The sequence below is a fragment of the Pseudoliparis swirei genome, chromosome 18 (assembly GCF_029220125.1).
Source record: "Pseudoliparis swirei isolate HS2019 ecotype Mariana Trench chromosome 18, NWPU_hadal_v1, whole genome shotgun sequence".
Lineage (NCBI taxonomy): Eukaryota > Metazoa > Chordata > Actinopteri > Perciformes > Liparidae > Pseudoliparis > Pseudoliparis swirei.
This window is the reverse complement of record NC_079405.1, coordinates 9,168,595-9,195,412: the sequence shown is the minus strand read 5'-3', so window position 1 is coordinate 9,195,412 and position 26,818 is coordinate 9,168,595. Positions and strand designations below refer to the sequence as shown.

The following is a 26,818-nucleotide window of genomic DNA, read 5'->3' as shown; positions in this document are numbered from 1 at the left end:
AAACGAAAATAAGTGTATAAAAAGGTTTTGTTGGGTTAAATATAATGTTGATTCAGTTCTTTTTTAAACATTTTTATAAAATATTTTTCTTTAATTTTTCTGGTCAAATACAACCCTTTATCACGGAGATTACATCCCCCCCCCCCAGAACTAAAACGTAATTTGCAAATACATTTGTCTCCCACACACGGGAGCAAACTGACCTCATTAACACATCCCGGTAATGTTAAACATGTTTATAATACACATATAAACACCTCTCGGTAGAAGCCACACCATCTGAATTTCTTGCGATATTTTCTAGTTATTATTATTATCAAGCATCGAATCTTCACGCGATAAGCTTTGCGTGCCTTTGAGCATTTCCAGGTTGGATGGGGAGCGTCGGTGGACTGGCGTTTCAGTTCACCCCATTCATATCCGATTGAGTCCAGATCGGTGCTGTCATGTCATTGGTCCATTACGAGGCCAACCGTCGGCCCTGAACCCTTCCTTAAAATAAATCTCCGTGTTTCACTCAATGCAGCTGCACATCACCATGCTCCACCATCAGGATGGTACATCCCAGGTGATGAGCGATGCCTCCTGCTATGATGCTCAGAATGTATCCTCGGACCAGAGGGTCGTGTTCTCTCGGTGCTTTCATGCAAACTTCCCAGCAGCCTTTGAATGTGAATGTGTCGTTGCCTTCGGCCTCTATCGGGCTACTGTGTGTTGCAGTGATGGTTGTCCTTCTGGAAGTTTCTCCCATCTTCACAAAAGGATCTCTGCCAGACTGACCTTCACCTTACCAAGGTCATTCTGCCCTGAGGGCACCGGTTTTGTTTCCACCCTGGCGGGGGACACTTTAAGCAGAGGGTCTGTGGATCCTCCCCAGAACAATTTAAGAATTAAAGTATTTGGCATTGTGGATTGTGTCTATTGTTGTATGAATTGATTTGGAGGAGAATTAGTTTCCCCACTGTGGATTAATAAAGCTTTCTAATCCAAACACATTGACCGCATTCTGGTAAATGTTTTATGCACGGATTTCTGCAGCAATTGTTCATGGAAATATCTGATGGAAAGAAAAAGATGACGTTCGAATATAGGATGGAATATAAAGCAGCAAGGCTCTCATGCATTCTGTATGGATTTCAAATGATGATCCTCCTCCTTCAATCAACTTTCCTCATTTAATAAGGTTATTGCTGCCAAGTCAATAATGATTTACTCCTCCGTCCTCTTGTGTGCCTTTTATTTGAGAATGGTAACCTCTCTTAAGAATCACGGGCTCCTATTTACCTCAATGATTCATTAATGCATTTTCTTAACATTTCTAAACCTTTGGAATTGAATAGCTCATTTGTGTTTCACTAAGATTTCTGCTCATGTTCAAAACTTTCTGCACATATATCGTTGATATCTGTGTTTTTTGAGAACTTGGAGTATTTTTAGAAGACAAAGGTCATTATATAGACAAGAATAAAGCCTCAATTTAATGAGAATAAAGTTACAATATTAAATAGAATACATCCATCTGCTCCATAGTGTGCTGTGCATTAGGCCGATGCTATTCAGACCTTCCAACATACACATAACCATGGCGATGGTCGGGCGTGGGCAAGGCGTTGGCATTGGACGAGCCGATGTAGTTCATCAATCAGGCTGCATGGAGCCAGGAGAATGGAGAAGCCCCGCCCCCATGCCCACGCCACATTCACTGTACACTATTACAATATTGAATCTTTTAGATTGTGGTCAGCGTTTGTTTAGTTTATAGGATGCTGCATGGTAGCTTCCCAAGCCCTTTAACAATTTATTCTAGGTGAAATAAGGAAAATCTATTACACTGCATTTTAATATTTAAATTGATCATTTCTGTGCCAATAGTTTCAGTCCCAAAAAAGAGAGTAATGTTAGTTATATTCTGTCCTTGCTCCTCTCAGGAGGAATCCTCTACAACGCTACCGGAAGCAAAGCAGTGAAGCATATCTCTCCCCTTCTTTCCTTCCCTACATTCCTGTTTCCTCACTATTTTTTTTCTTTCTGTGCTTTCTTTTTATCATATTCTCTAAACACAGAAAACTAAATGTTTTCCCTCTACCAGCGTTGGTTTTATTTTCTAAATTAATCGTTATTCCCCCACATAGAAAATGACCGATACATTTAGCGATTTCTGCAATGACCTATCAACAAAAGTTCACTGAACCTTTAGCAAGTAAATAAATGTTTACCTCCTTGATGTACTTGGCACAATCTGGTTCATATTGTAATCTGGCATGATGGATAAAAAACACATGATTTTTTAGGGCCTTTTGACGGATACATTATGATATTCCTGGGTCCTACAGCATTAAGTGAACATCTTCAGTTTAGGTTATTCACAAAAGCTCGGCAACCAAAGTGCAAACCATTTGTCATAAAACAGGATCTGTTGCAGATACTTAATGAGATCCAGATAAGTAGGTAGCAGGTGGAATAAGCCTGATGGTAGCTAGTATTAGTATTCAGTGCATCACTAGTGAATAATACATTTAATGTCAACCTAAACTGTAAAGCAGTTATCCTATGAAGCTGAGCGATCAAAGGGTTTCACAGAAAACCAAGATACGCTCTGTGCGTCATGAGGAGATAAGATGGAAACACATGCAATAGAAACAGGTTAAAAGTCTACGGCTAAGCTCGCAGCTCTTTGAGGCTTTACTGTACTTTGAGCTAAATGATAACATTACCATTCTAACTGGCTACCAATGGCAACGCTGATGTTAAGCAGGTGTAATGTTTAGCATATTAACCATCTAAGTTTCGTGTTTTAGCATGCTAACGTTCACTAATTATCACTCAAGTACAACTGAGGCTGTTGAGAATTGTAACAGTTTAGCTCCACACCTTCCTTTTTGTATTAGTTGTTTTCATCCTGTCTCTAACTGTCATGTCATTCCAGATCCTGCTTCCCATCTCGTCAGTCCAACTCCCTTCACCTGCCTCTGATCACTCCCTCGTTAGTCCCTCATTACCTTCACCTGGTTCTCATGTCCATCTCACCTGTTGCCCATTCCCTCGTTAGTCCCTGTCTACTTAGGTCCCCTCACTTGCTCTTGTCCTCTGCCAGATTGTCTGGTGTTTTGCCGACCAAGCCCTCGAGCGTTCCACATTGTGTTTGATTAATCTGTCTGTCTGTTCCGTTCCTGACGACGCTCTCAGTAGTGATGGTGAGATGAAGCCTCATGAGGCATCGAACCACTTCAGCCAATTGGTTCGAGAAAGGGTTCGTTTCTCGAAGCTTCATGTGCTCACGAAACCCCCTACTGGCCAAGTGTATAATCACAGGCAGCTGTATCTGAACCACATAATATGATGCATTGCATTTTTGTGTCTTATGGCTGTTGGGAATGACTATGAATTACAAAAATTTATGACCAAATCATTTCTGTACATAAATTATCACATATGTGCATAATAAAATATTTTTTGAATGTATTCTGTGTGTGTAAATGTTCCCAAAATGGTAGTATGATATGGCAGGTTGTGTAATAAATTATAATGTTATGTCACTTTAGGAAAATGGCATGGGCTTAAGCAGGCAGAGAACAGTGAACGTGTGTGTGGAACTAGGAAGAGGGGACTGAATATGCTTGTGTAACTTGGACAGTGATGTACAGGACAGGGGACATTTTATTCATTTTTATTCAGAAATAACAGTTTCTCAACAGTTGCATTGTATCACCTCTCCTCACTCTCCAAATTATTTATCTCTCTAAACTCTCCAAACTCTCAACCAACAACCCACATGTTGAATGGAGCCTGAGGGGTTTATATTGCTGTCAAACCTCCCGGCAATATCTGAACCACTTCCCGAAGCAGTCACGTGGTACAGTCGGGCAGCGAGGCTTCGGACGTCATCATTTTTGTCCATTCTCAGTAAAGGATCTTTATTTGCATTATTGTCTCAATCCCATCGTGACAGGGAAAGTCATTTGTTTTGCTGGTATTTGGTCTTAAATTAAAGTACTGGACAATTTAAAGCTGAGTGTGACAGGAGTAAAAGTCATGGGATCACTAACATATTTAAAATGTGGGAGACAATGATATCTGTACCAAATTGCATGGCAATAGATGTAATTGACAACGCGCTAAAGTCAGAAATGTCAACCTCCTGGTGGAACAAGAGGAACACTCATCACCAGTGGCGGGCCGTGCATTTTCTATCTAGGCCTTCAATGCCGTCTTACTACAGCTGAACAACCTAATGTAAGATATTAGTTCACCAGTGTTCAAAACCCTCAGTTACACTGAGAATTCAGAGAATTATCGATGTATGTGTGTATTTATACAATGATGAAGATGAAAGTTCCTGTTTACCCAAACACATGACACAAGTAATGAGTCTTTTCAATATGTCCCTGTTGTTCTTCACCTGTTCATTGTGCGATCTGTAGATCCTCTTAAAGTTCGTTGAGAATGGCCTTAATTATATCAAATTATTTCGTTTATCAAATTCAGTTTCCTAGTTCTGAGGTTTATTCACTTGAAGCTACCAGCGCCCGCAATGTTGATTCTGAAGGCCTAAGGCAGATTTTAGCCCAATAAACAAACACGACAAGGCTGAATATGATTGGATAAAAGATCTAACATAAAGACCATAAATCTCAACCAGGCGATGAAAGATATAGAAGTATACAAAGTAAAATATACCTGGGAAATAAAATACATATTTGTGGGCAAATATATTTAGAAAAAATATATATTCTGATGATGTTTAGGCCAGCAGATTAAGGCCTTAAATATGACAAATGCTCATCACCCAATTCAGTAGGATCCATCATCTGGGGAGTATGGATTTATGAAATATGTTGTTTGGATGAAAGTAGTAGATTGACTGACCAACTCTCGCATGGCTAAAAAAAGAAAAGTTACCTCACACATTGATGAGATTATTTTAATACGAGATAAACACCATGATTACACAAGGATAACATGGTAAACTTATTACCAGAGCCCCAGTGATGAGAGCACAGCAAAGTGAGAATATAAAGTTCACAACTTCACAGTCCAAATTACACAATTCCAGAGCACTCATAAAAGTTATCGATGCACAGGGAGTTAACGTTGTGTCAGCCAGCTCTGCTCAGCCTGATGCTTAAATTACATACTGGCATTGGAGGATCTGTCACGGTTCATCATCCCAGAGAGCCCAAGAGGACATTGGATTTCATCTCACTGCCCAGCTGGACTTCACATAACACCACAAAGAAAAGCAATTTTTGGGATGATAAAACTCTATTTTCTCATCTGTCTTTTTCACATCTCATTTACAGACATTACTATGGGAACCACCCGTTCTCACTCCGTACATACGGCAATTTACTCCTCTGTGTCTAACACATCACACAAAGGCGTCATTTGGGGTCAGAATATGTTTCAAGTACGGATGGGTGTAGGTAAACTGTGTAGAGACTGTGTAGATGTATAAATGAAAGGAAACTGAGAGCCATACAAGGGGAGGGGTGGGATGGGGAGAAAGTTTTGTGTAATGTTTTTGTTTTGTTTGGTCTTGTTTTTTGTTTTTGTTTTTTTCTCTCCTTGTTTTCATCTTATGTTAAAAAAAACAAAAAACATCATCCTTGTGTGGTGATTTCCACAGGATTATACATTTGTGTATTTTCTTTTGTAGAATAGTGTTTTCAGCATAACAAACTGTAGGTGCTATTCCACTGCGGATGTTCTGTGGGGCAACATTTTTGTTAATAAAAAAAACATCTTTAAAAAAAAAGAATATGTTTCAAGAAACCATATTTCTATGGAGGTATAATAATAAACGGCTCATTCAATGGTAACAAAAACATATAATAATAGTATATACTTTATTGAAAAACGATTCTTATTTTCAGGTGATTATACACACAAAAACATACTGATTAATATTATATTCCATTTATGCCAATATATTTCCCTAAATGCTACACACTGTTCCTTTAAGAACACAAATTGGGACTTAATGGCAAACTACAAGTCCGTGTGAGACGCCGCTCAGTCGAAGCCGACGCCTGAGTCAGACCTTCAGAGGCGAGACGCCTGCCGAACATGTTTCCTCCCACACACTCCAGTTTTCAGAGTGAAAGAAATTAAGATACTGAGGCATGAAATAGATGATGCTTCATCACCTTTGGACCTCAGTCTTTGGATTTCTGTCAAGAGAAGTTGCAGATGAACACGTCACACACACACGCACACATAATTAATCATCTTGTGGCCTCATTAATTCTGATCTATTTTGCTGCTTCGACCTCATACACACTTGTATACTTGTTGCAACACACTGACAGATGAGATTTTAAAGAATCTTAGTAGTTTACTTCAATTTTGTACTTTGACATTTGTATTCTTTCAGCACTCCAACAACAAACACAGACTTTGACTGGCTTGGCTTCTTCTGTGGGGGTGGGTAACAACAACACAACAACAGATGTCGTTTGGACACCTCAGCCCTGACCCTTGGCCCTCTGAAGTGATAAGCTGTGTTTGCACAGCAGAGCCAAGGGCACCTGTTTGGATGTATTAATGTCCCGCTGAAGGAGAGTGGTATTCAAATGAGTCAACTTTGGCTCGCCATCCGTGGACTACATCCAGTCCACCGTACAGAACAGCACATTTCAGAAACCAGGAAATGAAGCACGGGAAAATATCATTGAATCAAATTGAAGGAGTACTGAGATGTGCAGGTGGCTTTTTTCTTTTCTCCAATCAGACATCTATCCAATTAAAACTCAAGAGAGTCAGAGAAGCTCGTCGGTCCTTGAGTTGTTTCAGTGTCTCGGTGGAGTTATGTAACTGTAAGACAAACTCTCCTGAGACTTGTGGGTTGTATTTGGAGAGAATAATGCATTCCACTGTGGTTGCACACAATGCTCATCCAGCAGAGGCAGCAGGAGAGAGCGGCAAGTTAATCCCTGCTGTACCTCCAAGAAATACAATAGAACAGGGAGAACACAGTCGGTATAGCGTTGGGAGAACATCAGTTATAGCAGGGGGGTGAATTTCTTATCTGAATCTTATGTATAGCGAATAGTGACTAGTAGCTGGGTACATTTTGTTAGAAACCCTGAGGTGGAGTTTATTTTTGATAACCAAACTTCTAATGTCTCTAATTTATAATCCTCAAGATATTCATGAAGTCAAACCCTATTTGTGACTCGTGTTTTTCATTCTTGGCGGCGGGGTCCGAGGAGTTAAGGGAGCTTGGTCGAGTTTGGATCTTCTCATCGTGAAAAAGTATTTTTCAAATGTTACACGTGTTGCTTTCTGAAGAACAGCTGGAAACCGGGGAACAAATGACGTTTAGAATGTACTGTCCATTTCCTACTGCTGGACATATTCCTCTTTAAACAGCAACCGCCTTTATTTTGTAGTTGTTGGCAACAATTTGCTGTAACTTTAGACGTCTCTTCAGCTCTGCATGCATCGTCCAGAGTCCACATTTATGTACCAACACGGTTCACGATGCAGAAGCTCCATTAATTCTTCTGCATTCTGCTCACACACTTGAATAATCTCAGTCAGGGAAGTGGCTGCTGTCATCCACGGAAACTATCAATATTTTAAGGCAATGCGGTGGAATGTATAGGTCACAGAAAGCAGAGTTTTATTTGTATGATCCAGAACTGTGAACCAGACTTCAGGGCAATTTTAGTTTTCAGATTGCTCACTTAGTTATATTTATTTCTACAACTTACTCCAACTAGAAAATGCATTTCCTGCTGAAAATGCGTTGGAATGCTAACATCTGAAAGCTTGAAGCTGAAAAATAAAAAATAAATTGCTGAAAATGTTTGAAAATAGCTGAACATGTCTGAAAATAGCTGAAATATACTTATTTTAAAGCTGAACATAGAGGACAGGGGTAGAGGGCCTGTAATTCACATATGTACGTGTATATACAGTGACGCGGGTCAGATTGACCCGAGGACAACGGGAGGGTTAAGCGGATTTGAAGATTTCCACCATTGGATCCCATTAATTTTTTATTCCATAAAAAAATTAATAATTTGAAAATATACAGTAATAGGTGAAGGCTATGTGAACATTTAAAAAATTAAATAGCTGAATTTGCTCGAAATATGAAGATACTGTAAGCTTTTTAAATTTAAGCTTTTCTCCATAGGATCTGATGAATTAAAAATAACATTAATGTATTTAAAGATACAACTATTTGAAACATTTGAAATATGAAAAGTCTTTCCCCTCTATTGCTGAAGAAGCTGACTTTCTTAATATTTGAATTGTTTAAATAGCTGAATATATGAAGGAGAAGAAGAGGGACAAAAAAGGTCCGGAAGAAATAGAATAATAAAAAAAAGTTTAATAAAGCATTCCAACTAATTAAGTTCAGACTCATCTGGTGTCAACTTGGAGAAGTTCATATTTTTGTTGTTGTTGTAAGCACTGAATTAAATGACCAAGTAGAATGTGAGAATATTTGCTTGTGACACACGCATGAGCTATTTGACTCTCTTAAGATTGTTTAAATCTTTTTAATACTTCATGGTTGAGTCCAAGAACAAAAACACTGATGAACCATATTTGTAAATGACTTCCTGTCCTGGAGAGACAAGTTAACAACTTCCTGGTTATGGAAATCAAACAACCTGAAATGTGTATCAGGTGAATACTGTGCCCCCTGCGTTGCTGACGTGTGCTCCATGTTGGCCATAACAACTTTATGAATTGATAATCTGCACCTAACGGCTTTTTAAAATTATTATTCTCCTCCTCATGGTCCAAAACTTTATTAATGCAGCTTCAAATTGTTCCGTGAGAAGAGAATCTTAGAATGAATGGAAACTGAAACATTTGAAAATTCACTTAAAATGAATTCAAAGTCACATTATCCAAGGAAAATATCTGTAGAAAACTGAACATTCAGAGGCATTTTCACTTGTTCAAAACAATGAATAGCTTTAATCTTATTTGTATTGAAGTCCAGTTTCAGTTTAGTTACAACTTGTGGTGAAGATTACAGAAGCAAAACACAGCATAACTATGAATATATCTGAGCTACATATGGACATGAACAAAGTAAACACATGACACATTAAACACATTTTCTATTTATAACTTAGTGATACAATGGAATGTCCTCACAAAGCGTGACTTCCGTTAGATAGTCACACTTCTGGAGATACTTTAGAAACAAAGAGTGTGTTTCAGAGTAGACGTCACTAATATAATAAATATGTATATCTAGCAATAAGGGCCGATTTGTATAATTCTGAGCACACGATAGCTATAAATAAAAGAAAAACAGCATACACAGCCAGGATTTAAAGGACATGCACGTTTTGCCTGAAGAAACTCTTCATCTCCTATGTAATGTTATTCAACTTGAAACAACTCATAAGAAGAACACATTAACACCACTGGCATGGTGACTTTAATTCAATTTTTTTTGCATTGCAGATAATCAAACACGTTCAAGTCATTAGATTGGCTACAGGGATGCAACCATCCCTTTGGATACAAGCGGCACAATAATGAGCAGTCGGACACAGAAGAACACACAGAGAGAGAAAATGCTGCTGGAGAGCGCCGGATGACGTCACCGTCTCCTGTTGCTTTCAAACACACGGAGGCCTTCTGAATTATCGTGTGAGTGTGTGTGTGTGTGTGTGTGTGTGTGTCTTTGTCCCTGTGACAGTGTCGGCAGTAGATGTGACATTCTGGATTCAGTTGCTAGTTGTTAGTCATAATCCACCAGGAAGCTGAGGAGACACACACAGAGTTGGGTCAGCGTCCGGGTACATCTAGAAACCATCTTCCATCGAGTTCACACTTGATGAAACTCTCATTTCAGCTGACCCTTTACATCAGCTAAATGACACATGTGTAAACGATCTACATCATTTGGGAATGGCGGCTATTAAATCCATGAAATGCTGGAACATCTCAGTTTAATAGATACAGGAGCATCCATTGTGTGCACAGAGTTCTGCTCTTTTCAAACTGTTTACACCTTTTTACCTTCGCATTGAAAATGCGGAAGGTTATGTTTTGATCGCCGTGTATTTATTTATTTATTTGTATGCGTGTTATTCGCATAACAAAAAAAGTTTTAAACCGAATCGCATGAAATTTGGTGGGATGGTTGGTTATTATCCGGGGACCATTTGATTAGATTTTGGGATCGATCGGGTCAAAGGTCAAGGTCATGAAAAGGTCAACATATTCTTGAATCGCATGAAATTTGGTGGGATGATTGGTTATTATCCGGGAACCATTTGATTAGATTTTGGGATCAATCGGGTCAAAGGTCAAGGTCATGGTCATGGATAGGTCAAAATCATTTTTTTACCATAGCACGGTCAATTTCTATCCAATTGGCATGCAACTAATGCCAAAATGTTCATAATACAATGCCCAATCTTGTGATATGCGAAGGTATGCGCTCTACCGAGTGCCCGTTCTAGTTGTTTATGTCCCAGTCAATTTCCAGCAAACACAGGGCAGATACAAAAGACATTGATTTGACATTATGTTTAACCTGAAGTCATTTTCGGTTAAAGAGAAGCACTTGCTTACTGAACAGATTGTTAGTGGCATTTAAACGGAAACAAGTGCAACGCTCCTCCTGGATCACAAACAGAGAAAGCAGTGTGACTGGCGCAGACAATAATAGCCGCAGCTAGCAGCAGCAGAGTGCGGTGTTTTATTTATTTGTTCTATTATTGATTCCAGCGTCCACTCCTTCCTGCGCTTCTGACGTGCGCCTCGTAAACTGTCCTCCCTCTTTCTTCCAATCTGCGCATTCTGGCCTCCCTCGAATCCCCAGCAGCCAAACTTCATCCGAGAGCCTCTTGATGAAAACACACACACGGTGTTCTAGAAGAAGCAGCCTAACAGCTATTTTATTGGAAATGCTGCACAGCATGCACGCCAAAGTGCAGTCTCAGTACAATTTAATACAATTTATCATCTTTTATAAGTATTCACTTTTTAATTCACTCAAATATTGACATAATGTCTTTAAAATGTTGATTAGTTTTTGTTCTGGAAATCTACTTTTGATTTATTGTGGATTTATCACACACACACCGAAACACCTACACACACACATACATACACAGACACACAAACACATGCACACACTCAGACACTCACACACAAACTCTATTTCTGTAGTTCTCTTAAATAAAGTACAATGACTTCTGAGTCCACGTTGAGGTTTTGTTTCTTCTATTTTTTGTTTCATCAGATTTGTTTGTACTCCTGCTTAAAATAAAAAGTGACCCTTATCTATTTCCTGTATTTACGCCACAGCTGTTCATTTATGTCGGAAACAGTTAGCATGCGTACGTGCGAGTCGCAGATGTGGAAGTAAACCACCACGTACAGTAACCATAGCAACGAGTGTGACCCGTGCAGCCCACACCGCTTAAAACCCTTCGCAATGGACGCAGGAATAATAATTAAGCCTGTTGCTTTCTGAAGCATGTTTTTGAGGCAAGCAAAAGAAATGAATCAAATGTCAAGAGGAGAGTCCTGATTGTGGCCCCAGAACGGGCCGCCGGCAGTGATCAGTGCTGCTCTGCCATGTGATGATGTCATAACGAGAAAATAAGAAATGTGTTTCAGATAGTCGTCATAATGCCAAGTATATGTCTGCAAGCTGGGAAAGATTTTCCACACGCATCTATATTTGCAATCCCCTCAAAATCCAAATCTTACCCCTGAGTATTTGACCCCTCCTCTAATTTGTAATGAAAGCCATCAGACTTTTCCATGCTTGGTCAGTTTGACTTGAACTGTTCTTCAGCCTGGCAATCATACTTTCAAAAGCAGCCGTCTCCGTCATGAGTTTGAGCCAGTCTGTGAGCGTGGCCGTATGTGGGCTCTTCCAGTTTCTCAGGATAAACCTCGCTGCCACCAGGAAGCCTGTTAGTGACAGTCTGATCTCTGCTTTGGTGAGGCCTGGTGGCACCAGGGATGTGTCCCCTAATAAACACAGTTGTGGGGATTCTGGTAAAGGCCGCTTGAGCCACCCTTCTAATGTCTTTAGAACTGCATTCCATAAAGGCCACACATTGGAGCACTCCCACATAGCATGTAGAAAAGTGCCCGTTTCTATATTACATTTCCAACAATTATGATCTTGCCTCAATCCCATTTTATACAGTTTCAAAGGTGTAAAATAATATCTGTGTACAATTTTATAGTGAGTAAACTTGCTTCTTGCATCCCTTGTAGCCCAGCCTACATTTGATATTATTTCTTGCCATACATCTCCCCTTATTTCAGTCCGAAGATCTTTTTGCCATACTAGTCTCAGTCCATCGCACATTCCAACTTGAATATTCGACAATTTTCGATAAAATATTGAGGCAGATTGTTGGGTACGGGAAGCATTTAGGAACTCCTGAATCTTATTCTCTTCTTTCTTTTCTATTTTCAGTCCGAACCCAGCGCCCATGCTACTCCTCAACTGTAAATACTTCCAGAAATCCCCCTTCTCATCTAAATTAAACGTTTCTTTAAGGTCCTCAAATGATTTAAATGAGCCATCTCTATAGAGATCTTTGATGACATGTACTCCTTTTGCCAGCCATGTATCCCATATAAATACTTTTTTCCCTAAGCAGATGTGAGGGTTATTCCAAGTGGAGGAATAGCTTTTTTTATATTGAGAAATCCCCAGAATCTTATGTGCCCTTGCCCATGCCCACTTGGAGTGTTGTACTACTAGATTTCTTTGGTCGGTTTCCGTTGTGTGTTTCTGAGATAGCAAGTCCATAACCTGGAGTGGAAAGGCTAATTCCCCTTCCATCTTTACCCATGCCGGATTGGATTCATAATTTGCCCAGTGCCGTGCAATTTTATGTATTTCGATTGCTATGCTATACAATTCCATATTTGGAAGAGCCAATCCCCCATTATCTCTTGAGGCCCAGAGCTTTTTCATACTAATTCTAGGCGTTTTGTTATTCCATTAAAATGTTTTACAAAGCTGGTTATATTGTTTAAAGATCTCCTCGGAGATGGTTACTGGTATCATCATAGAGATGTAATTAAATTGTGGAGCGACCACCATCTTAATGATATTAATCTTTCCCCATAAGGTAAGATTTAACACTTTCCATTTGTCAAAGTTAGTCCTAATTTTTTTATTAAAGGAAGCATATTAAGAGAGATTATATTTTCTATATCTGAGCACAGCCTAATACCCACATATTTTAGTCCCCTTGGGATCCATTTAAACTGGGATGAATCGACCCTTGATAGAATGCATCCTCTTGATATCGGCATGCATTCAGACTTTTGCCAATTTATTTTGTAACCTGATATTTTTGAGAAGGACTCAATTGTGGATAAAACATTAGGGATTGACATCAAAGGATCCTTGATCAATAATAAAATGTCATCTGCATACATAAACATGTTATGTTCCTCTTCCCCTTAATACCCGCCTCTGTCCTTATTGCAATAGCCAAAGGCTCTAAGAATAGTGTGAAGAGTAGGGGACTTAGAGGGTCTCCCTGTTTGGTACCTCGCTCTAAATTAAAAAAGGGGGATATCATTCCATTTGTCATCACTGCTGCTCGTGGATTTGAATAAATTACGTTTACCCATTTAACAAATGTTTCCCCAAACCCAAATCGTTTAAGAGTATATCGCAAAAAGTTCCACTCCACCCTATCAAATGCCTTTTGGGCATCCAAGGAGAATGCAGCTATGGGAGTGGTTTCCCCCTGGTGGTGTTTTATTTATTTGTTCTATTATTGATTCCAGCGTCCACTCCTTCCTGCGCTTCTGACGTGCGCCTCGTAAACTGTCCTCCCTCTTTCTTCCAATCTGCGCATTCTGGCCTCCCTCGAATCCCCAGCAGCCAAACTTCATCCGAGAGCCTCTTGATGAAAACACACACACGGTGTTCTCGAAGAAGCAGCCTAACAGCTATTTTATTGGAAATGCTGCACAGCATGCACGCCAAAGTGCAGTCTCAGTACAATTTAATACAATTTATCATCTTTTATAATGTTTTAACTTTTTAATTCACTCAAATATTGACATAATGTCTTTAAAATGTTGATTAGTTTTTGTTCTGGAAATCTACTTTTGATTTATTGTGGATTTATCACACACACACACCGAAACACCTACACACACACATACATACACAGACACACAAACACATGCACACACTCACAGACACTCACACACAAACTCTATTTCTGTAGTTCTCTTAAATAAAGTACAATGACTTCTGAGTCCACGTTGAGGTTTTGTTTCTTCTATTTTTCGTTTCATCAGATTTGTTTGTACTCCTGCTTAAAATAAAAAGTGACCCTTATCTAATTCCTGTATTTACGCCACAGCTGTTCATTTATGTTGGAAACAGTCAGCATGCGTACGTGCGAGTCGCAGATGTGGAAGTAAACCACACCACGTACAGTAACCATAGCAACGAGTGTGACCCGTGCAGCCCACACCGCTTAAAACCCTTCGCAATGGATGCAGGAATAATAATTAAGCCTGTTGCAAAGAAAGTATTTGATAATCTGTGTTGTTGTAGTGATTACACCTTTTACAATACACACGCACAGTATCTGTGTGAGCAACACATCACAACACGCCGGTTCTTGGGGTGTTTGGAGAGAATATTCCCACTTGGATATTTATTTATTCAGAAACAATTCAATATTTTCACATTAAATCCCTGATTAGAATTTTTTTTTACCTTTAACCAATTTTTCAAAGTGATTTATTGTCAGGAGGCCCAGAAATTTTGGACGCACCGCCGGTTTCCACAGATGGGAGGTTTTTAGTACATATTAACATATCACAACACGTCCAGGCCTCATGTACTGATGCAACAGCTGAACGTGACACACAGATTACCACATGAACGAGTCTGGGCCAACATGAAAAAGGCTGTTCGGCCAACACAACGCTCTCCCCCTGTGTCCCAATGCATATTACAAACATACTATCACCTGAAAAGGGACAAAAGTCCACTAAAAAATGTTTAGAATGCAGAATGCTTAATCCTCCTATTACCTCTGGGGTCAATTTGACCCCATTCAATGTTTAACGTCTCTAAAAAAATCATTGACATCATTTTTTGGGATTCATATTTCATGACTTTTCCTAATTTATTGGGGACAACTGGGAAAACATAAAATTCACATGATGATATGTTTTCACTGTCCTGCACAATTTGACCCCAGGCTTTTTTCACTGTGTAAAACATATAAGAAATATCAACTTTTTTATTTATTTAAAGGGCTATTTAGGTAGTCAACAAACAAACAAACATACATGACACTTAAAGTTGGGAAACAATATAAATTCTAATAATTTTCTCTAGGTTTTAATTGCTGGGGTCAAATTGACCCCAGGGGTAAAAGATGTTAGTAAATTTGAAGGTAACAGGAGGGTTAAAAAAACAAACACTTGCATGTTGACTGTCTTACAACAGTCAGGTCGTCTGCACAAGCCACCGGTTGTTTTTTAACTAAGATGAGCAAAGATAGGCTGATAACAAGTTATTTGGAAAGTTCAAAGCATGCAACGGTTGGTGAATGTGAGCAGATCCCTGTCACAGACACGTGTTGCTGCCATTTACAAATCCAGTATCATGCGAGGCTTTTATCCCTGGAAGATATTCTTGAAAAGACTTGATCTGCTGAAGACACAAGGCTCTGTTTGAGTGACACGCACATTATGACCACAGATCACAGTTTGGGTCTAATGTTTCATCACTGTGCCAGAAACAGTGACAACATGTCGTCATGTGGCGACTCATTGCTGCTTGACACAACGAGGTCTCACTGAAAGTCAGTTTACAGAGATGCCAAACATACGGTGGGTACGGAAAGTATTCAGACCCCTTTAAAATGTTCACTCTTTGTTTCAATGCAGCCATTTGCTAAAATCAAAAAAGTACCATTTATTTCTCATTAATGTACACTCAGCACCCTATCTCGACAGAAAAATACAGAAATGTAGACATTTTTGCAAATTTATTAAAAAAGAAAAACTGAAATATTCCACACACACGCACACACATATATATAAATACCTGGCAGCAACATGGTAGAAACTACTTCAGCATCCTCCAACATGTCAATGGTGCAGCGCTGGAAGTCTTTGCTGCTGTTGGACTGCAGGTAGCTACAGAGGAGACAACGATGAGGCAGCAGAGAGACGGCTTTGAGTTCAGCATCAAAACATGTATGGTGCTTTATGGTCTATTTTACTGGGACCATAACTCATGATATGAGCATCATGCTGTTTGGAATATGATTTGAATCCAGCTATTGAGATTAAATTAATGTTAATAATGTTTACTCAGGTGTTAAATCAAGTGAAAAATAGGATATTTTTCTCGCACAACAAATCTGGCGGTTGCTGTCTGGTTGCAATCGACAACCAAACCACTAGATGGCACCAAACTCTACACACTGGCCCTTTAATTATTTATAACGTGTAATTGAAAACCGTAATTGATTTTTTGAAACCACATCTTCAACAGGTCTGTGCAGAGTAATTTATTCCCAGATAAAGATATAGATGCTATTTAAAACCATTTAATCTCCATCCATCCATGTGTGTGTGTGTGTGTGTGTGTGTGTGTGTGTGTGTGTGTGTGTGTGTTTGTGAACTGAAAGATGGGCCATCTGCTCGTCTTCCCTGGTGGGGGAACATTTCCATCAAAATGTTCAGATTGCCAAACAGTCCGCCAATATCTGACACACAACACACACACACATGCACACACACACACACACACACACACACACACACACATGCACACACACACTATACTGACCTCATCCAGGAGATGCGGTCCTGCCAGAACTCATACATTATGTAACACGACTTTCCCGGGAGCTTCTGAACGGACACACTGACAGCAGGAGGGAGAAGAAGAAAAAAACACATCGTACTTGTCCAGGTTCTAGTATTTCCCGATACAACTTTATCCTCCTGTCTCACTTCATGTCAGAGGTAAATAATATATATACTTTTTGCTGCACCTCAGTTTAATTTCGTTGCTTTTCAGAATATGTTCTCGCCCCCCTCCTGTGAACCATGTATCTAAGGATGCAACGTTCCTTAATCTGTTGAGAACATTCTCTGAAGCGTCTGTCACAGGACAGGGGCGTTACAAACACGATGATGAACTTATATGATAGAATAAAATGCTGTTGTTTAATTTACCCCACTGAATAAAGTAGTTCACATTCGAACGACCGTAAACATCGGCATCAGTCAAATGCAACACCGCAGTTATATTGATCCAAAATCACAATGATAGTAAAACACATTTTAGAGGTAACATTTTACTGCACAGTGACTTATTTTACTTTTCACACTTCAAGTACAGTTTGCCGATACTCCTAACTCAAGTGAGCTGTAAAAGCTAAAACCAAGAACCACCCACTGACTGAAGAAAGATCATTGTCACTTCGCAGCTAAACGGAACACTGAAATATCTTTCTGAACACATTTTGAGGCGAGAATTAAGCAATACAGTCACAAAGTATTGATTCATGTTTGATCAAAGCGGCTTTTTTTGACAGCTTGATCAGCCCAGAGCTTCACAAGCTGTGATTGACAGCTGCGGTCGAGACTCCTCGGCTCTGATTGGCTGATTTGTTCACAGATGAGCCATCTCACGTCTTGCTGTCCGCACATTAGATTAGATTTGATATTCCTTGATATGTGCTTCTTTTGATATGTGCAGGTGCACATTAGAGCATTATTAAAAGATAAAAAATAAAACACAAAACACAATAGCAACAGTCTGAGTAATTATGAAAATAATATATTTTCATCAGTTACCAATTGTAGCTTTTCTGAAGTAAAGGATCTGAATACTTCTTCCACCACGGGTTGAACGCTTGTTGCATGACAACAAACGGCATTAAAAGATTAGCCTTCATATTTGTGAAAATATTAGATTGTTATTTCAAGGATTTTAATTGTATATAAACTGCTCACAGCTCGGGGTCATGTAAAAGCTGCTGTAATGTATGTACGCTGTAAGGATGAGGGATGATGAAATGATGATGGGGACTTTTCGTGAACAGTCGATTTCCTCCTTTCATTTTCATTTTCGTTTCATTTTTGGCAAAGTCGACGCTCCGAAACCTCGATTCAACATCTCCATCTTCACGAAACTACCCGAAAGCTCCTGAAAAGGGGCAAAACACTCACTGCAGGTTGTCGGAGTGCGCTGCGGTGGAAGTGATGTAGCTCTTCAGGACTTTCCGGAAGTTGTCCAGATCTTCAGCTTCATCGGTCAGCGACATCTGCCTCTGAACCAGCAGGATGTTCTGTTGGCCACGAGACCAGAGACGGAGAGGGATGACACATTGGTGGACCAGGAGAAGAGCATGTTGCTCTGTGTGTGTGTGTGTGTGTGTGTGTGTGAGGAGGCTCACATCACCCCCTGAGGCGCAGCCATGTGTGTGTAGATATTGTCGAGATTGATACTTTTGAAGCATTTGATGAGGAACTGAGCATATTCTAATGTATAAATCTCCCTTTCACTAACAACAGATGGGAAGTAAATAAACAGTTTTGCAACTTAGAATATCACTCCTACTTTAGGCACTTTTTTTGGACATTTTGTTTGCCAATATTTAATATGTAAAGCCTGAGTGGAAACAGCAGCACAAAGTAAGATAGAGGCAGTAGAATAAAGTAATCTTAAAATAGTCATTAAAAAAAAAGCGGCAAAGGGAATTGAATTGATGATGCTCATTGCATTTAAAAAATATATAAACTGCACAACCCACAGACCCATCTTTAAAGAGCTGTCATTGAACTTCTTTAAAATTAATGTGTCAGTGTCAATTTAATTACAGTGACAGAAACTTTATAGGTGCATCCTTCAGACACATAACAAACGACTAAAGATGACTGAAAATATATATAGTTTTTGTAATTAAGCAAAATATCTAGCATTAGATCTTGTGGATTTTATTGTGCATGGAAATACAAAGTGAAAAAGGACAGCAGTTTATGCTGTACATGGATCCTGCGTGTAATTGTAGTAATTAGTCACAGGCTCTTATTGAAATAATGTTTGCTTTTTACTGGGTTTCATTTCAGAAGGCGTATTCTAAAATCATAGAATAAACGGATAAACGCAAATGTTGCTTTTTCCATCATTTCCATTTTCACAAGTATTGAAACTTGTGAAAACAGACTTCACTTTACAATCGCTGTTTTAAATATCCTCTGATGTAAGGGTCGTCACAGTTCCCACCAACAATATAGGTCACTGGCTCCCACCGGTCTGTGTTTTCACACCATTTCTACCTCTCAAGTGCATCACATTATTTTATCCACTCAGAGCCAAACTCAGACTGATAATCATTGACTCTTTTGTGTGACCTTGTCAACACACACTGACCCTCGCCTGCCAGGCTTGTCATATATTGATTTTTCATAGCTGGAATGGGCTAGAATGAGCACAAATGTGACTGAAAAACCGCGACCCGCTGTTATGGTATCATTTGTTTTGAGAAGAAAACACATGCGCCGCTTGACATTTAAAATGGGGGACGGTGAACTCATTTCTATGTGCAGAAACAGCTGTTTGGAAGGTAGCGTAACTACCGGAGGAGGAGACAGTCAGAGAGAGCAACGCGTGGAGTAACCAGGGGTGGTGACGGAGTATTTAGTTAAAGGGGGATTATGCAATAAAAAAAGGATTAACAAAACAATTGAATCATTTTGTCTGCACAGTGTACTCTACTTAGTCGTTCACAATCATTGTAATCAAGGCACTGTGAAGTCTCATAAAGAACGTTTTGTTCTATATTATAAACCAGGCTGATTAAATATCACATTTTAACATAACAATGAAAAAGCCTTGGTTCAAAAGGACAACGAAAAATACAATTTACAGAATAGTGTGCGCGTGTGGCTATGCTACCTTAATTATCCTGTAAAATGTAAAAATAAGTTGTGTCATTAGCACCCTTTTTACACCTTGCTATCATAACACCCTGTATGTGGCAGCCTGAATTTAACCCACACACTTAAGCGATCGCTAACCGTTTACAAATTCTATTTTAATGAGGAAAAACCCAAATGCTAAATAAAGAGATGTGCCCCAAAACAACATGTTTAGTCAGTGCGTCTTTGTTGTGTTCATCAGTGCTGACTTACAGACTTGTACGTGGTGGCCAGTGTGTCCTCCTTCAGTGGCTCCAACTTGGGACCCTGAAACAAGAAGGTAACAATATAAATATATATATATATATATAATATATAATATATATATGTATATATATTATATATATATAGATTATATATATATTATATGAATATATAATAAATATATATAATATATAATATGTATATATATAATATATAGTATATATAATATAAATATATATATATATATAATATATATAATATTTATATTTATATCGATAGTATATAATATAGATGAACGTATCAGCTCTGTTAAACATCTCGTAATGAAAGCCTGGTGACGTAATAGTTATGGGGGTTATTTTTCTTTCTGTAACACAGTTCATATTGTCTGATTGATTCAGTATTCTTTTGAAAGTCATTAAAAAAAACAATTGGTTAAACACCGGAAGTGTCCTTGTGATGGGATTTGGCATTTTTTTTTTAAAGATCGTTGTGTAACACAAATATCCTCCAGGGCTATAAAGGTTATATCCATGCATTCAATAATGCCATTATATATCTTAGAGCTAAATATGTGATGTGAAAGTAAACAGATGATGGGATGCCGTCAGCCATTGCAACACAGAGAAGAAAAACAAGTGGAAACACGTCCTTCTTTCAACCATATATACAGCACAGAGTAAATGTATGATGTTATGAATAATGAAATATAGTAAATCTAATAAAAACAGATTGAGCTTTCCATATTAAAGGTTATGGTTCTTGTGTGTTTGCGTGTGTGTGTGTGTGTGTGTGTGGGTGTGTGTGTTAGTACACAGAGAACATAACCTTTGAGCCTTAAAACCCATTCTCTTGCATTTGAGAGAGCCGAGAAAGGGAGCGAAGTGGACAGAAGGTGTACGTGTGAGGCAGCGTTGAAGTGTGGGGATGAATATTGCACTCAGAACATGCTGCAGGTTATGAATTGCTTTTGATATTGCACTCTGAGTCCCTCTGGGTCGGCAGAACGAAGGGCCGGAGAGAGAGAAAAAAAAAGCTCAGAGCGACTGGAAGCAGAGGAAGAATGAGCATAAATCAATGAGCATATATAGAAGAGAATAACTGGACTAAAGCACAAAGACATACTCTGAATTACGCTCGATATTCTAAATAATAGACAGTTTTATGAGACCTAAACAACTGAAAGCAAGCAGGCTTGTCGTTTTCCACTTCACGGCTGAAACCATCGAAGCACTAAGCTGACACCGTGTCCAGGACGTCATCATCAAAAACAGAACGTCGAACCATTCAAGTGAAACCCACGTGTCCTCTGTGATCATGTAGCCTTGCAGAGAGATTTCACAGGTAGGGATGTGCCACACCTGTGGTATTCCCCTTTAAATGGAATGCATCCTGACTGGAGACATCGCAAACTGGTATGGGATGTGACAGGAGGGCTCCAGGGCGGGTGTTAAAACCACCCAGAATATTATTGGTACCCATCTACCGAGCATCCGTGATATTGGTGACGAGAGGTGACTGCTAGGAGCCCAAATTGTAACAACCTGTTCTGTTTCTCCTGTGTTCCGTGTCTCCTATGTCTCCTCTGTGTCTTCTCTGTCTTAATTGTTTAATTCCCTGCACCTGCCCTCAGCCACTCTTGTCTCGTTACTGTCTGATGTCGTACACCTGTTTCCCCCCCTATATAGTGTGTCAGTCTTTCCCTTGTCTGCTGTCGGATTGTCGTCTCTAGTTCCGTGTCTTTTTCCCGTCGTCCTGTCTGTCGTATCTGATCCTGCCTGCCTGCCCTGACAGACGATCCTCTGCCTGCCCCTTTTGGACCTTGGTTTTTTTGTAAACTGTTTTGCCTCATTAAAGAGTGCTTTTTTGTTATTTATATTGCGTCCAGCCTGTCTCTCTGCGCCTAAGCCTCACCCCGTCACAAAGACCTGACACAAATGGCATTAAAAGACAACACCCACCACCCACCTCGATCAACGTATCCACTTCAGAGCATCTTTCCTTCTTGCGAGACTCATACATTAATTCTCCAAAATCCACCATATATTTTAGTTGTGTTTTCAACAACAACAAAAGCACAACCGTGTTGTGCAACGACAATAAATAAACATTTCAACCTCAAGGAGTGGCTTCATATACCTGACACTCCAGTTTATCCAGCAGTTGCTGCAGCCTGTTGACTTGAGAGCACCAGTTCTCTCCATCCTCCATGCAGACACCTGCAGACATCACAACAAGTCATCAGAATGTCCAACAACATGTAAAACTGTCCCAGCTCCTTTGTGCGTTCTCCAGCTGACTGGGTCGGAGCAGTAGTACACAGAGAAGTCGGCTTTTTACTCGTAATATATACTTTGTGGTAAGAAGACAGCGCTGAAAGTTTCCTTTTTTGTGTTTATCATTTGAAAAGTCTCGTCAAAACAGATGTCTTCCATCTGCTTAAGAACAAAAAAACACAGAAAGCAATTCAGACATGGTTTTAAAAATTGGCAAAATATATTCTTATTTAAAAGCAAAATCATATAAAAGAATCAAGGGAAACAATGATTGAGAAATACACTAAAATCCTTCAACTATATGACAACTAATGTACAATTACTGACTTGTTATCATGTATCGAAAAAGACACCCAACTCCTCATGCGGTTGAGTGAAAATTGACTCGAGACTCAACATGAAATATTCGTCTCAATATGATTGAAGTGAAAAGAGCCCTCAGAGAGCTTCCAGACGCTTCCAATAATGACAACGATGGGAATGATCCATCGCTGAACACGTCTCCCTGAGGGGTGACAATAAGTACATGTCGTTACTCATATGCTTTGGTGGTAATGTCATGAGGACGTTTGACATGCCGATTTATAGCCTGGTGTCATTTTTGTCCAAGTAGGCAGAATTTGACCCAATAGATTTACAGCGGAAGTATCTAACTATAAATATCAGATGTCTGCATGTCAAAGGATTAATCTAGCACTGGTACAGTTACAAGCATGAGGATGAGACCAGGGGTGTTTGTAGGATTCAAAGAACGGGGGGGCTCAGCCCCAAGGGGAGCGGAGTGGCCGGTCATGTTTGACTTTTCTTTTCGGGGGCCTTGATATCCATTGTTAGAGACAGAATTTTAGGCTCATCGTGATATTTTATGTTAATTTGGACATGAATACTGAGATAAAGATGAACTACTTTAGTGTCAAATACACTATTCAATGGAAATAAAAAGCCCCTCTGAAAGAGGCCCAACGACGCCCCGTTAGTTGTTAAACGAATGTCATATTTCACTTTGTGTCCAGTATCCAGTACACAATAACAATTAGTTTAGGCTGTTCAAAGTCCCTCCACAAGCCGACATTGCATGCTTGTGAATATATGGCGGTGGTGTGGTGTCGTCACGGCACATCGTTGATAGATCGACAAGCAGAGGATGTGTGAAACCAATGTAAACAAATAAATAAACAGCCATGAAACAAAATGCTGAGAATCGATAAATATAAAGAAAGCAGGCGAAATATTGCGACCCTGTCAGGGGAGGCGCTACGAGCGTGGATGGCTTATGGGTGTTTGTTTATAGAACAGAACACAAGCTACTATTGGCGTAGCCTAAAAAAAACCACAGCAAAGCGCGTTGAAAACCTCAGCATAGACTAAAGAATTATATTTTATATAGCGGTTCAGTGGTGGCCGCGCACCAGAGGCAGCGGTAATAATCGAATAAGGCCGCCGCCCGTGTAGTCGTGGCATTAGCAGTATCTCCATTGATTTTCAACTCGGACCGTCGTTCGCCTCAACATTTTTTCATACATGTTCATCTTCAATCTGGATCATACCATGATCTTTCCATTCTGTTGAATGTAAATGTTAAATGTTTTTAAGGTTAGTAAGTGCAGCGTTTAAATTCTTCCTTCTTTCTTCTGCTTTTCCTCTTTTCTAGGTACTAGCGCAAGAACTTCGCTTTGGCAACTTTTTGTTTATTTTTATTATTTAGAGCGCGACGCCTTGCACCTTGCACTCTTGGCGAACTCCAGGGGATCGAACTGGTTGGGGCCCCCGATCTATCCCAGAAGCAGCGTGTAAAGTGAGTTGGCTCGCTGGGCTTTTTTTCACGACTCTACGATGGTGGTGACCTTTGACATGAGTAAATAACTGGCAATCTGCGCACTGGAAGCGTTCACGGACTCGGAATGTAATGATATTACTGTGTCAGCGTGCTACTGTCGTTAGCTAACGCTGTCTTGCAAACATAATACTTGATGGCTTTATGACTTATTCACATTCTACGATAACAAATACTGTCAAAAGGCTTTGGCGTATCTTACGAATATTTAAAAACATTTGGAATAAATGCATGCTTGACAAGTTTTAGGATCCCACAGTTTCCCCAAACTCCTTCCGAGTGCCTCACACGTCTTATTGCTTGTTCTTCAGTTTTTCGAGATGGCGGCTCACGAAAAAAAGTATTTTTGACTTACAATATTCACAATTGAATGAACACGTAAACTGTTTTCTAAACTAGACATGGGGTTTTTTTTACCTTCATTTTATGTGTTTACTTTAGGTCGTTAATGTCGGTGTGACAAAGTCAAATGTTTTTCATAATTTGAACGATTTCCGAGTATAAATCCTACGGAATTATATTTAAGTAAGTAAATACATTTAAGTAAGTTAAGTGAGCGTCGACGTAGACTCACGGTTAAATACAGTGTACCTCGCAATATCGCTGATACGCGTGACCCATTCCTAATAATGACGTCCTCAGCAGGAACCTGGGGTTGAGAGACTCAAAGAGTCTCAACATTAGTGAGTGTTGACAATGCATCAATTAATTTGTCAAGTGTAATAATATTTAGGAGGGTAAATTGTCTTTTGCTTTTTTTCCTGAGGTTTGTTGAGGATAATACAAATAATTTAAAAGAATGTTTTCATATAATATGATAGTCTTCCGACCTGTGGTCAGGATGCCAGAGGAGGGATCTGATGGGGACATGCACAGGTTGTTATGGATCCTGCGACCACACCGCCGGCCACTCTTCTGGACTGCTGTCAGCTCCGGAGCCTTTGCCTCTCTCCTGCCAGGTAGGAAAACATCAGAGAGTCAGAGGCGTGTGGACTGAAACAACATTTAATCAAATTAAATTGAAGATTGGAAAGGCAGAGGGAATACAGAAGAGTACACTCAAGAGGAAAGAGAGAAGATGGGCAGAGAGGGTACCAGAGCAAAGCAGAGGAAGGTACGGAAGGAGGCATTAATAATTGATTCAAATCAGAGACAGAATAATGTCTGAGAGACAGAGAGAGAGTGTGTGTGTGAGAGAGAGAGAGAGAGAGAGAGAGAGAGAGAGAGAGAGAGCATTCAATTGTGCAGAGACACAAGAAGCAGATTGGAAGTGTCCATAATAGAGGTGAAAACATTTAGAGAAAGGTCAGATACACACCACAGCTTATTAACCCACAGGCTAGATGTTAAGGGGGATGAGCCCTCATACATACACACTAAAAATGTCACACACACACACACAGACACACACACACACTGTCTGGTTTTCATGACTTTTGGGTGCATTACATTTATTTCCTGGAGTCTTACCCTAACTTTAACCACTACAAGCCTAATCCTTACCCTTACTCTAACTTAAACCAAGTATTCCCCCTCAAATGTTATGATTAATGTTATAATTAATGTTATGGGTACATTGTCTCCATATATATATATATATATATACCTGTCTGATTGTTGTCCCCACGCACACAAACACACACAGTGTTTGCCGCCTGTAAATGCATCGTGTCGAGGGCATTTATACGCACACACACACAAAAAATGTGATCTTGTTTGTGTTAGTGTGTGCTTCTGTGTGTGTGTGCATACATAATGTTTTTTGTGTAAGTGTGTGTTTCTCTGTGTGTGTGTGTGTGTGTGCAGCGTCATGCTGACGGCGCAGAGGGAGCGCATTGCCAGGAGGTTTTCATGCTGAGAACAGCCTGCAGCCCAAAGGCCACGGCGACAGCCATACATCCACTGCAGGGGAGCAGAGAGGAGAGAAATACTCTGTTTGTTTCTCTAATTCAGCCCCACCTGCCACACTCGCCCTTTCTCTTTCCAAAATCTATACCCGTTTATACAATCTTATAAGCTATTTGTGGACTAGAGGATCCTCATCGTGTCCTGGTTCCTCTCTCTCTTTCTTTGTTTCCTTCATATCAGACCTTCATTACATTTTTGTATTCATCTTCGTTTTGCTTTCTCTTTCCCTATGACTCATATTCCAATGCCACCCATATCATCCTTTCACATTCTGCTCCCCCTCTGCCTCCCCCCGGTCCCATCTCAATAATTCACCTTGGCTGTATTCACTCCATTATTCCCAACAATACCACTGTGGCACCCAGAGGGGAGAAAGACACACGCAGTGTGTACCAGACAACCTCAGCTGCAAGTTAAGGAGGAAGCATCTTTGTTCTTCAAAGTAGTCATGAGTCAGATGAAACATTGGTCATGGTATCGACCTGTGGTGAGATGGATTTCTACTCATCAAAAGGTCCTTGACGGATTGTTCCTCTACACACCTTCTGCATTGAATTTCTTTAATATGCGACACATTGAAGACATGCGGGGGCCTAGGCCGGGGTCTTTGATGAACCACAACGTGTAGAGAGATGTATAAAGTGCAGCT

General features: G+C 39.8%; 1 protein-coding gene across 1 annotated transcript in view; it reads right to left on the bottom strand.

Annotated features, from left to right (window-relative positions):
- Positions 1-8,906: 8,906 nt before the first annotated feature.
- necab3 (N-terminal EF-hand calcium binding protein 3) overlaps positions 8,907-26,818 on the bottom strand; it is a 38,850-nt gene continuing 20,938 nt past the window's right edge. Inside the window, exons 7-13 of the mRNA XM_056438536.1 lie at positions 25,092-25,213; positions 22,291-22,370; positions 20,161-20,214; positions 18,196-18,314; positions 16,805-16,882; positions 16,055-16,146; positions 8,907-9,740 (exon numbers count right to left, since the gene is read on the bottom strand). Coding sequence (XP_056294511.1) covers positions 9,712-9,740; positions 16,055-16,146; positions 16,805-16,882; positions 18,196-18,314; positions 20,161-20,214; positions 22,291-22,370; positions 25,092-25,213 — 574 coding nt within the window. The 3' untranslated portion in view covers positions 8,907-9,711. The remainder of the gene's footprint in view (positions 9,741-16,054; positions 16,147-16,804; positions 16,883-18,195; positions 18,315-20,160; positions 20,215-22,290; positions 22,371-25,091; positions 25,214-26,818) is intronic.